Source organism: Argopecten irradians, chromosome 12 (assembly GCF_041381155.1).
Source record: "Argopecten irradians isolate NY chromosome 12, Ai_NY, whole genome shotgun sequence".
NCBI lineage: Eukaryota > Metazoa > Mollusca > Bivalvia > Pectinida > Pectinidae > Argopecten > Argopecten irradians.
In genome coordinates, this window is record NC_091145.1 from 17,022,565 (window position 1) to 17,035,331 (window position 12,767).

Below are 12,767 nucleotides of genomic sequence, written 5' to 3' on the forward strand. Positions count from 1 at the left end.
TTTACCAATTCTGAAAGTTTTTCTATTTCTTTTTGTTGAATATAAGTTACCCACACAAGTAGTACGTAGTCTTCCCAGTGTTTCTGGCTCTCTATCAGTAAATCAAGCAGGCCCTATCCTTATAATGAAGCATAACGATTCCACTTAAGTGCAAATCAATTGTCAGCTAGGCCAAATAAAATGGCTGCCAGTGTAGGTACCTGGCAACACCCAGAAATACTGGTGTTTGAAGATGAAAATTCTGAAATTTTTTATGTTCATTTACAAACAGATCAAAAAGAGGCGTATCTTTAGTGTCGATCAGCAGTAATTGGGACCGATTCAGTTCACCTTTCTCTCCACATCACTTGTCTGGTTCCAGGGTTTTAATATCCCTGCTTCATCCAAATACCTACCACATATTTTTTTTTACTAATTTTGCTTTTATTTCACAGGAATCATCAACTTGTAACCATAGGAGATTTATTTCAGCTTATCTTTTATATTCCCTTCTGACAGATAAAGAGTAATCTACCCTTGTTTTCTCAAGCATCAGTCACAGAGCCATAAACTGAACTGAAAACATGACAGTTAAATTCTACTTCAAGCATCATAAAATTAGAAAGAAAAGGACAACTTCCTGTGTACATGATATATGTGTTTTTAGTGATTTGGGAGGCTGTAGTATGCACATGTTTGTCATCTTGACAGAATATAACTTCTGGTCAATCGATTTGTAGCTCTTGAATGGCTTCTCGAAGATCTTCTAGATCTTCTGAGAAGACATCTCTTCTTCAAAGGGTTCAAATCGAGTTGAACTTCTAGCTAAGGTCTCACCAGATCAATGGTAAAGGCATGTTTTTGTCTACACCAGTAAGGGCCTTGATCGCTAGTTTATTCCCCGGTATTAGGTAGTTTACGGCCAGTGGAGCTGTCAGGTGTATGTACTCAGGATTAACTTATCTCCACCAATGAGAATTATGTGATAAATAATTAATCCAGAGAGAGCAGTTCTAAGAGTGAGAGTAATCACAGAAAAGCTTCATCAAAAGGAGTTTCCTGTGACAGTATCGTGATTACACCTAACTTAGTCCAACATTTCCTGTTGAAAGCGATTCACTGCGATTCATGAAAAACAATTCACAGGACTAAGTTACGATTTTTCTATGTATCGGAACTCATTGCCACAACTTAACACCGTTGATTATTGTATATATCCTGATCAGGAACTATAAAATATTCAATACCCTAAAGGAAACTTTATCTTATAGCGACATGCATCCATCTTTTCAAACAGAAATAACAATGCCTTAATTACTTGGGACAAAATCATTGAACTTGGCATCCCTGAAATAGGTCTTATATATAATAAAGGGTTCTAGTCGAAAAAGAATCTTCAGGAATTTTGGCTCAATATATCCTACTTGTATGGCACAGAAAAACCTGGCAAAATGGTGCATTTTTGTATGCCTCATGGCTCTACGGATGACTGTTTCATCTGCCTGAATCCACAAAACGTTTTATCGTACACTTAATCATTCAACCGTGTCAACCACAATAGCATATGCACGTTTGCACGTGTTTTGTGGGTAAGCCATCAGGAACATTTCCAGCTCATTCAGAATCCCCAGAAGTTCAATGCAGTTTATGATGATGTGATTACGCGATAACATTTTTTATAGATCCGCAGTACATGTGCTGCGTGCGCCTGGTGCCTCTTAGACATCCAAAACACGATCTCCGAAGGAATGTTCAAAAGCTTTTTATTCTCCTCGTACTTTGGAAAGACAAGATATTAATTTACATTATATTTTAAACCTATCGGCGACTAAATATCTACAGTTGAACAAAACTGTGGTTTTAGCAAGCACCTGCACCCCAGTAATGTTGGACTATTTTACAGAAAAGAATCTCAGGATAAATGATAGCATATCCTCCTACTAGCATTCCGATTTGTGAAGACTTTTAAGAGTAGGAGGAATGTGATATACTAATTCATCGTCTGATAGGCAGAAAGTGCAGAAAAACTCTATCTATCTAATCTTACGGAAGTAATGTCCTAAAATAACAGTATCCCATCTTTATCATTGACAGAGAAAATATTTTGGTTGAAACTGAACCGTTATATCGATCCTCGACTGTAGACGGGTGGTGTTAATTCTAATTGTTATGAAATTCCACAGTTTACAGTTCGTTTGTGTTTTTTTAATACCATTCTATCTTCAAGCTGTCCTATTAAAACACTATAGATAGAGCAAAAAAAGTCCAAATGTTTTTTCAGATCAGTCAAGGTTGAAAAAGAAAGTTTTAAAGTTCCTGAGCACTCTATCTACAGGTACCAATGGTGATGAATTTTTTAAGCAAGATACACCTTTATCCATGTTAAATCAACAATCAATTACTTTCTTTAAAGATTTCAATGAATTAACAAGGTTCCAATAATGGGCATTGGCGTTAATTTCATAACAAGATTTGACTAAAACACCGTATTTGATCCAATAAGTGCCCCATCCCTATAAGCGCCCCTCCCCCTATTTTAAGACTTCAATTTCACTTATCTCAAATTAAATGCAGACTGAAAATATTAAAACTGTGTTGGTTTCATTACTGATATCCTTTTTTTGCAAATTGATTTAAGGCTTACTTTGTAGAATAATGTTATGATAGGCTAGTCCAAATTTGTTTCTATTAAGCGCCCCCTTATTTGCTTCAATTTGTTAAGACTCCCCTGAGCACTTATTTGGTCGAATACCGAAAAGACAACTGTTGTAATATTTATACATGTGTAAATTAAAAAGATACTGAAGTTGTATCGTCAGTATTCCCCCGGTGCAGTTTGTGTGATGTTGTGTTTTAACTGTTTTTACGTTTCCTGTTGATGTGGATGTTAGCCTGGTCTATCTTGTCCCGTCTATCTCTGTAGCAGCTGTTCTACCCCTTACCGACTGTATTTTTGGAACTCGGAGAAAAACGGCAATACATTAGAACTGGAAGTAACGCGAATATAATGAGTTCTGAGTATAAGGAAGTAGTCTAGTTGATAAGTGCTCGTGCTAATAACTCTCAAAATATCGTCATAAATGTATTGGAAACTTATCAGTATAGCAAACACATCCACAACGAGATAAACACTCATAGGTAACACTTTATCATCTAGGGGTACGACCGACTACTAAAGACAAATGTATCACCGAAAAGACAACTGTTGTAATATTTATACATGTGTAAATTAAAAAGATACTGAAGTTGTATCGTCAGTATTCCCCCGGTGCAGTTTGTGTGATGTTGTGTTTTAACTGTTTTTACGTTTCCTGTTGATGTGGATGTTAGCCTGGTCTATCTTGTCCCGTCTATCTCTGTAGCAGCTGTTCTACCCCTTACCGACTGTATTTTTGGAACTCGGAGAAAAACGGCAATACATTAGAACTGGAAGTAACGCGAATATAATGAGTTCTGAGTATAAGGAAGTAGTCTAGTTGATAAGTGCTCGTGCTAATAACTCTCAAAATATCGTCATAAATGTATTGGAAACTTATCAGTATAGCAAACACATCCACAACGAGATAAACACTCATATATAACACTTTATCATCTAGGGGTATCACAGATAGAATGAAGAGTTTTTATTTTCGCTGAGGAATGAAGTGCTATTACTATTATAACTGATTATAATGTACAGAACGGCTTTGATGAAACAAAAATATATTTAAAACCTAGTGAACAGTTGCTTGCAAACAATGATTTTTTCATTGCACACAGAATAATTTCTCTAACGGAGCAACTTGGAATGGCGGAGAGTTGAGATTTCCTTACTGAAATTTTACCCTGACTGATTTATTTTCCCCTCTGACAAAATCTTAAGACAAGTCCAACATTTGCAATTAACATTGAAATCATTAAACCAAAACTGATATAAGCATCTCAAAAAATAAATTTACTGCTTGCAATTGTATTCAAAAACAAAGGTGGATGGGTGGGGAAGTTTGTGTAATATGAGTAATGTATTTACACTTTTTATTCAGTTTACCAACTGATAAATGAAGCGCTAATTTTTTGGCACAATGATGACATTCACAATATAAATAAGTTGTACAATATGTAAGTTATGTAAAGTCTTTGGGATTCTCATGGTTAATCAGCCGACAAAGAGAAATCATCCATGAGGCTCAATCTAGACAAAGATGTCTGTAAATCAGACAGAAGGGGTTTTGAAATGTAGGAAATCTATTTGTAGGAGACAGAAAGGACATAGTTTGGGGGAACTAGATACTTGTCGAAGGGGGAGGGGCGGCTGTCAAAGCCGTAGATGCTGTCAGGTGATAATAAGTCAAGGTATCACGGTCACATGAAAGGCTCGTAAACTAGGGGAGAAACTGGGCAGGGGAGTTGATTGGGTGTTTGGGGAGAGAAATATCAGAAACAAATGTGAACTGGTAGGGAGGAAGTTGAATGACTCTTAGACATGACATATTGTTGTAGATTTGTATGGGTCAGCCCCTATCTTACACTTGATCCTCCCTATCTCTTCCTTCCACACGCACATGTATGGTTAGCATACAAACATAGATTCCAAATCACAAACCTTCAAAATATTTTGTTTTAAGAAACAATAACTCCACAAAATGTTACTTTTTAATAGTCAAAATTCTGATACCAAGGATAAGAGTATTCAAAACAATGACTGAATTTGTTAGAAATTGATTTATGGAATGTAAGATTTCAGCTGGGTAGGCTGACTAGGAATGACGGTGGAGCACATGTTGGTATGAGAGGGTTGGGTATAAGGAAGAATCTGCCCGATTAGGTTCCCTAGCATGCTAGCTGTGCACCTGATCCTGCCAGTTGTGCACTCGGTTTTCCTGGCTCTTACGTCCTTATCAATACAGCTAATCAGATCTCTATTTAATTGTACAGAACTGGGTCTATTGCCTTGATATATACCCAAACGTTTTAATTTATTTAAGTTTAATTCCCTATCAGATTTGATAGTCTGTAATAATATCCTATTTATCTGCTGATAAAGTCGGCTCTGGAACAACCTGCTGCTAAATTGGCCGTGGTTTTTCTTTAAGACTTCACGCATAAATTTATAGTTTTTTTTCTTACATTTTGAAACTTTCAATTGGCAATAAAATGCATCCTTACAATATATTGCTGATAAAGATAGCATATATTTTTTCTATGCAAAAACTGCAGAGCAAAAGAGTTAATTTTAGAAAAAATAGTAGGACAGAAAGAAATTCTATCATGCCTTATAGGAACAATCAGAAAACATTTTCGTTTAGAATGAAAGAGCTGACTTACCCACTGGTCGGGAATGGGAAGATCGGAGGTGGTGGTGTGGGGGGACGATTAAATCCATATATTTCTTCCTCTGTTTGCGTTCCTATGGATACCATGGTGGGAGATCTATTTTTCATTTTATTTTTGTTGACCCTGCGTAGAACCTCAACCACAATGGGTTCTTGCGCCGTGCGGAACGCCTCGACGGCCTCTTCGTGTGACGACTTGGATAAATCCTGACCATTTACCTATAAAACACAATCAACACACAAAATTAGCATCCACAACATCAACACACTGGTACAATATGGCTGCACATCTAACTATTCCACTCACAAATGAAGTTGAACAGTCGGTTCCAGTGAAAGGACAAGTTTAAAATGAACACCTGTACACAGACAATGGTAAAATATCATCTTTCATTTCTTAGCTCATTACACAAATTCCACACCAGAAAACGCATGTTTGCACTCTTTTTGCTGTGAAGGTATTCAGACAAAGTAAGCCGTCCATTAGAAATTCCTCCATACAACAACAGCCAGATGTTGGTTTGGCTTCTTGTTTATATATCAAACAATGAAACAAAAAACACACAAACCATCTACCTGGAAAACATGCCCAGAAATAACAGCAGACACACGTTTCTATCTAGCAGAATAAATCCAGTCTCAATGAATTAAAAGCAGCTCCGCAAAGTGTGAAATCAATTAATTATGATTATCAATTGACACCATCGCTGTTTTTACGTTTTTTATTGCCACATGGGAGCGTGATTGTGAGTAAGTGAAATGCTTGTCCAATCAAGTGCGACCTTTTGTGCTGCTTTGACTCCCGCCACCTCCCCTTACACTACCTGTAAGGTGACCCAATCAATCAATACCTCGGCATGCATCACCGCGACAACCAGCCGATTACTCATTTAGGACGCTGTACAACATTTTTACACAAGTGATTCTCACTTTCTGTATAAATTTTTTATCTGGTTCCGAGTCTAAAGTCCCTCCTCCGCCAAGGAGGGGATGAATTGGTTTATCAGATGTGTTTCTAACACGTGCGTAAATCTCATTAATATTTCCCTATTGTGTGTATTACTCACGCCACCAAACCACACCTGTACCAAAACCGAAGATTACTAGAAACCTTATAAGTCTGTGGCTTTGATTTTGATAAACTTCATTACTAATTACCCCATCTTTAGTCTACATCACAGACACATATACCGTACACACACTCTCTGTCACACAACAGAGTCACATATTCAAATCTTTTATCGGTCCTGCGATCAGTAACAGGGAAACAACTACCCATTGGGAAATTACAATTGAATGCTTTTAACTATCCTCCTCCCCAGCAATTAATACCAGTCCCGTTTATCTTGTCAGCATGTGACAGTCTACATCAGAAAACAAGAGAAATTTTAAAAACTATCTTTTTTTTTTATTTGCTTTTTTTTCTTACTTTTTCCCCCTGCGGTTAATGGATCTTCTACCTTTCGCTTCCATTTCATTGACAATAATCGCTTTCACTTTAACTGATGGAGTTATTTGCTTGATCGAATAAAAAAAAAACCATGACAAAAGCAATTTGTAACATAAATTTTTCATAGTTATCACTTACAAAATCACTTGAGGTTTGTTTTTTTACTGTGTGAAATGTTCTAATCATATTAGAACTTTGTAAAACTGTCAATTATGTTAATCAATTAGTTGGGGCGGGGTGTGAAATCTAGGGATTAAACAGAACTACAAAGGGTTTGTAGTGATGGTATAGGTCCCCTCCAGTACAATGGGGGGGCACTAAGACTTCTATAACCAAAACAACAGGTTTTCGCATCAAATAATTCAATTAAGTGCAAGGTTGATTCATATTTGTAAGCATCCCTCATTCAATAAATTTTCTTGAAAACATTTCTGATGAAATTAATCGGAACAGTTTTTGATGATAGCAAGATCGATAAAATCAAAGAGAGATGAAATTGATCAGCCAATGGATAAAGTTATGTGTAAGGTTACAGACGAGAAACCACAATTCTCTATAATATAATTGATGTATGGTCAGATAAAATACAAACTAAGGCCTGATAGATGCATATACCCCCAAACATGTAAAGTCTGGGTTGGGAGGTAACAGAACAAGACAAACATAGGTAAAATCCCCTCCTTCCCTCTTCCGTCACCCACCATCAAATTGGATTGGAGTGTTACTGTGTTTCATTAGATATCTGTAAGATACTTTTCATACTAGAACTGTGCTCAGTCAGGGTGTATAACTCCCCCTTTGTATTAGTCTCCTTCCACCATTCATGCTCCACATTACTGAAGGTGCCTAGGACATTAAAAGACCACATACTGTACATAGGTACAAAATCAAACCATATGATGATGTCAGAACAACATGGCTACTTCTATAGGTCTGTGTGATGGACTAGGACTGGAATCTTGTCCACACCCTGTAGTTATCTCTGGCTGGAGACACTTTCGAATAGCAGACAGGGGAGGATATGGGTGGAGGATGGGTGGGAGTGGATGGGAGGATGTTTCCACAAACTACCTTTGTACACAACAACAAGTTAGAATTGATATAAAAAGGTATCTCAGTTAATGCATCACAAAGTCATTGTCAAAAGGTCAAACTTTCCAATCAAGCATTACCACAGATATAAGTAACATACTATCTCATAGAAGGTCAAGGTCAATCACTACAACAAACCAATCAAATCTTCCTTAATGGTCAACTGATGTACAGAAATTTCTTTTTGATAGTAAAAATTAACTATCATGATTTCGAAGTATAATATAACTTTCCATATTCATAGCATTAAATCAAACATAAAACATTCAAATATGGTGAAATTATTGGCCAATATTTATTAATATATACAGTCATTGTAATTATGAGATAAAAAATCATCATGATCCATTATCAGATGTCTGGCTGAACATTGAATCTCAGGATTATAAAATATGACAATATTTTCACATCAATCTGCATGTTGTAACCGAGAATAGCCTAATATCATCCAATCAGAATAGAGTTTACTTAACCAATCATTGTGATTCTCCACAATAGGAGATGGATATAAAAATAGTCATAGATAAGGTGAAAATTGGGGATGATTAGGTAAAAACTAGGTCAGATAAAAAGATGTAGCTCAGGTCTGACAGCTGTGTCTGTGTTTTGGTCTGTGGGAGGTCAAACTGATCGTATCGTTTCTCTTTATCTCTGGGCAGGGGAGATAATAGCTAATGATAGGTCTAAAGATCCATATATACAATCATAAAGTCAATATGATATACCTATCCTCACTGATCTGTTCCCAGATTTAATTGTTTTCCAAAGCTGGGCAAACAAATTTTGATTTTCATCCACAGAAATTTTTAAATAAAAATATTGTTTTAACTCCACAGATTTTTCTTATTTTGAAAAATCAATGCCATGCGTTGCTTGGCACCATCGTTACAGATTAAACCTGTCCCGGGATAAGACAGATCGGAAGGTTTTAACCGTGTTGATTAAACCTTACGTTTTGCAATTGCAAACGGCTGGCGCTACTGTAGGACGGAGCAGAGAAATAAAGTGGGAAAAAAACTGTTGATTAAATATAGTTGGTTATCTTATTCAATCTGTTCCAACTAAATTCTATATAGGAGTATTAGGGAATGGATCGTGGAGAATTACACACACACTGAAACGGTATTGATATCCTCAATTACATCAATCTGGTAATGTCCAGCACTCAGGGCGAGTGGGCATCCCTATGTCAGCCAATCAGGAGCAGGGTCGTTCAGTACAAACCGGCTTCCTGCTTCGTTGCCAATGGCAGGTACAATGGACATCAAAGACAGGAACCATGGCCATTATAGAAACATAATTTGCCATTTCCATCTAGAATCATCAAACGTATTTTATTTCTCCCATATGTTATTTGAAATCTATGATAATTGCACAATATCGCTAATCTGCAGTAGGTACTTTATGAATTAATCTAAGCTTATAGCAAATGAAGATTGACATAGTTCATAGTACCAGATTGTTTAGAAAGATTTTACAGGTAATTTGCATTTAAAGTCATTTATGAAGCTACAGGTACAGTAATTCTATCAACTATTTTTGGTTTGAAGTAATAATTAATATACAAAGGAAGTTTATCTGAGCCATTCCTTATATAGCTTCATATGACATTTTCAAAACAAAAACTTTGCTTTTGTTTTTGATGTTTCATGTTTATGAAATGAAATGAAAATGATAAACAACACTGATACCTGAACTGGTGAGTTATGTCACATGCCTAACAGGTAACCCACGGCCTCATTAGTATATATGGGTCACCTTATCATGATTACGACCCCAGACACTTCATCACACGTGACCGGTTGAAATATCACTCAACCATGACCATTTTTTATTGTTAGTAAAGTATTCAATTACAGTGTGTGATGTCCCGTCACTCTGGTCAACGTAAGACAATGTCCTGAGGACCCAAACAAAAAAAGGTCACGTAACCCCTCCCCCTTAAATGTCACGACACTCCTGTCATATTAAGTACGAGTGATAATGAAATCGTCTCTCTGCTCCCTAACTTGGAGTGAAGGATTGCAATTTGTTCTGTTTAACAGCCGTAACAGAATTATTATTTATGAGATCCCTTTGTAAAAGTGTAGAAGATGACATTATTTCAGACACCAGGAAATGTGACGGAGAAGAAAGATGGCCATCCTCCCAACGCCTTGAGCCTTGTTCTGTCATTTCGTGTTAAAGACGCCGTCATGGTGATTTGTGGACAAAAATCTTAATGATTTTCGCGTGAATTTTTGTGATTTCATGGCCATGATGACATAATTCCATTAATGAAGACGTGACATCCAGTAATCTCCATCGTTGCCGTGTCAGCACAAATAGCTTCATAATGCCTGCCTCAGATGTTTATGTCTTGCTATGAATCAATCGTATAAAATGCGGTTTAGAGTCTTAAAAAGTGAAATTGTATCGTAACTATATAATTTTTGCTAAATTCACACTCAAAGCTTTATCAAAGAATGAAACACTCAAAGAATGAAACCTAAGTTGGATTTCCACAATGTCTGTTTGTTGGACCAGACTTCAAATGAAATGCTTCCAAAATATGTTTTCATTCTGTTAAATAACAGTTGAATAAGCTTTAATTTGTTTTTTATTTATGTAAACAAGGTGTTTTATCATACACAATAAACAACTAAGGATAAGGACAAGGAGTGTACACATAGAAATCTGACAGTATTAAGGGGGTCAGCGAGTAGACCCATATTTATATAATCTATGAATTATTAATGACGACCACTAAATATTCCATTGTTAAACTGATTTACACATTAACCCACACAAACAGACAGACAAAAAAATATTTCAAAACGAGAAAAAGGCCAATCGGTCCGTTTAATGTACTTGGTAAAGATGCATTTTACATCATAATGTGATAAACAAGCTTGTTTTTTAGGCAGTGCGTCACAGATCACAGGCTCAATGTATGTACACATGGGTTTATCCGAGGTAAACTATGGCCTATCATAGACATCACCAGCATGAGATGTTTCTTGTAATCTCTTAAGAACCCAGATACCCTTCAGCAGAAGACAAAACCTAGTGCTGCTCAAGGAGTGAAAAGATAAGAAATTGCTAGGGCAGAATATGGACCCATTTCATACAGATTAAAACCAATTTCAAGATTCTAAAAAATATTTGTAGGAACCGCAAGATATTTTATTGATGTATCTCAGAGATTAGTGACGTCTGCTTCCAAACATTTCAATGGGAGTTAGAATATGAATCTTACAGGATATTTCAACATGTTGTTGAGCAGACGACACTTCATAACCTAAAAGCCAGACATTAACAAATCTGTCTGTAATGCAATTCTTTATAAAATGGTCAAACTCAAGGAGCAGACGACATGTCATACTTAACTCGTCAGGAATGAACAGATTCATCTTACTTTCGAAATGGTCATACTCAAGTGGGATCAAATAGGGAAACAATTCCCAATGTTTCTAAACCATGATAATACCCGACGCCTCTTCTCCAATGCTCTACTAACAAGCTTCCTTTAAACAAGGATACTGGAGTTTATCTGGACAGATCGTCAGGAAACTTACACAAGTTAATTTATGTACAGCTATCCATTTCCTGTTTGCAAATGACAATCTTTTCAATCAGAAAGGTCTAATCTCTACCACCAGCGTAGATGCTGAAGCCTCATTTCGATGGTGAATGGTTCTATTTATAGCGTATTTTGACAACCTTACATTGAACATTATCATTGACCCCGAGAACTGGCTGATCATGTGACCTTCTCTGAGCAGACTGACACTAAAGGGATATATGCCAATGAAAACAGCAGTGATGATATAAGATAATGGTTTCATCCCTATAACAAAATTTTTGATTCATGTTCACACAAAAGATTTTAAATAGTAATATCCACTTTTCTTCCATGGTAATCCTTTGCCTTGCAATATTTCACCGTGTCTTGTCATAAAGATGCACAGGCTTTCAAAAAAAAAATTGTTTATCTCTTTCCACAAAATTATCACTATTTAAACTTTAGCTATTTAACAATTATGGACAACATAAAAATTATGATCACAATTTATAATGCATGTAAAACTCTTTTGAAATCTATATTTCTAATGCAGTCATACAAATGGAGGATGGTGGGGAATAAAACAATGATCGACACAATGTTACACAGTCAGTCACTAAAACAGCCTTACAGGGCTACACCAGACTCAATATTCCATATCAGCTCAATTACTTGAATTGTGGCCAAAACTCAGCATTTATTGCTTATATTAAACCCACCTCAGATATCATTATATTGTCTTTGAACTGATGCAACATGTTGTTTCCTACATGGGAATGTGCAGTTGATGCCACTTCACTTAATAGGGCTGTAACAGTCGCTATCATGGCTTATAATCTTCCGTTTGTAAAAATCAAATACAAATCTATTTAAAACAAGGTATATAAATCTACTTAAAGCTGATATCTGTCTTTTCAAGTTGTGAAAGTGGAAGCCGCTCCACAACTCGACAATATACATGTTCCATTAGATACGACCAATATACAGCCACAGGAGAACAGGCTTCAATCTTTCGTGAAAATTTAATTATCAAAATTCATTTTATGCGCCTGGTAGCACAAGTTAATCCCTGTACAAAGATAGTTCCTTACCAACTGATGGGCATATAGGATATTGATTCCATATGGAGCACATAGCTTCAACTAACATTGCAATTGTCTGTATACGGCCCCAAAAACATCTTCACGAGACCTCGTCAGACTCGCAAAATACTTCCTCGAAGGCATACTCTCAAATTATTACCATTCCTAAGCATTCATAAACTTGGCCAAAAAAAATTGTTTGTTCAGAATTGAACCAATAAACCCTAACTTCCTTATCGTTATTTTCAATTCAATCAATATGATTACCCATCATTGAATTAAGCCTTATCAATTTTAATGTCAAATTG

The 12,767-nt window shown here is 36.2% G+C and overlaps 1 protein-coding gene across 6 annotated transcripts in view; it reads right to left on the bottom strand.

The window, feature by feature from the left end:
- LOC138304642 (E3 ubiquitin-protein ligase PDZRN3-B-like) overlaps positions 1 to 12,767 on the bottom strand; it is a 170,700-nt gene that overhangs the window by 54,104 nt on the left and 103,829 nt on the right. For all 6 annotated transcript variants that reach the window (XM_069244818.1, XM_069244817.1, XM_069244821.1 and 3 more), the window contains one exon: positions 5,284 to 5,510. In XM_069244818.1, the coding sequence (XP_069100919.1) occupies positions 5,284 to 5,510 (227 nt within the window). The remainder of the gene's footprint in view (positions 1 to 5,283; positions 5,511 to 12,767) is intronic.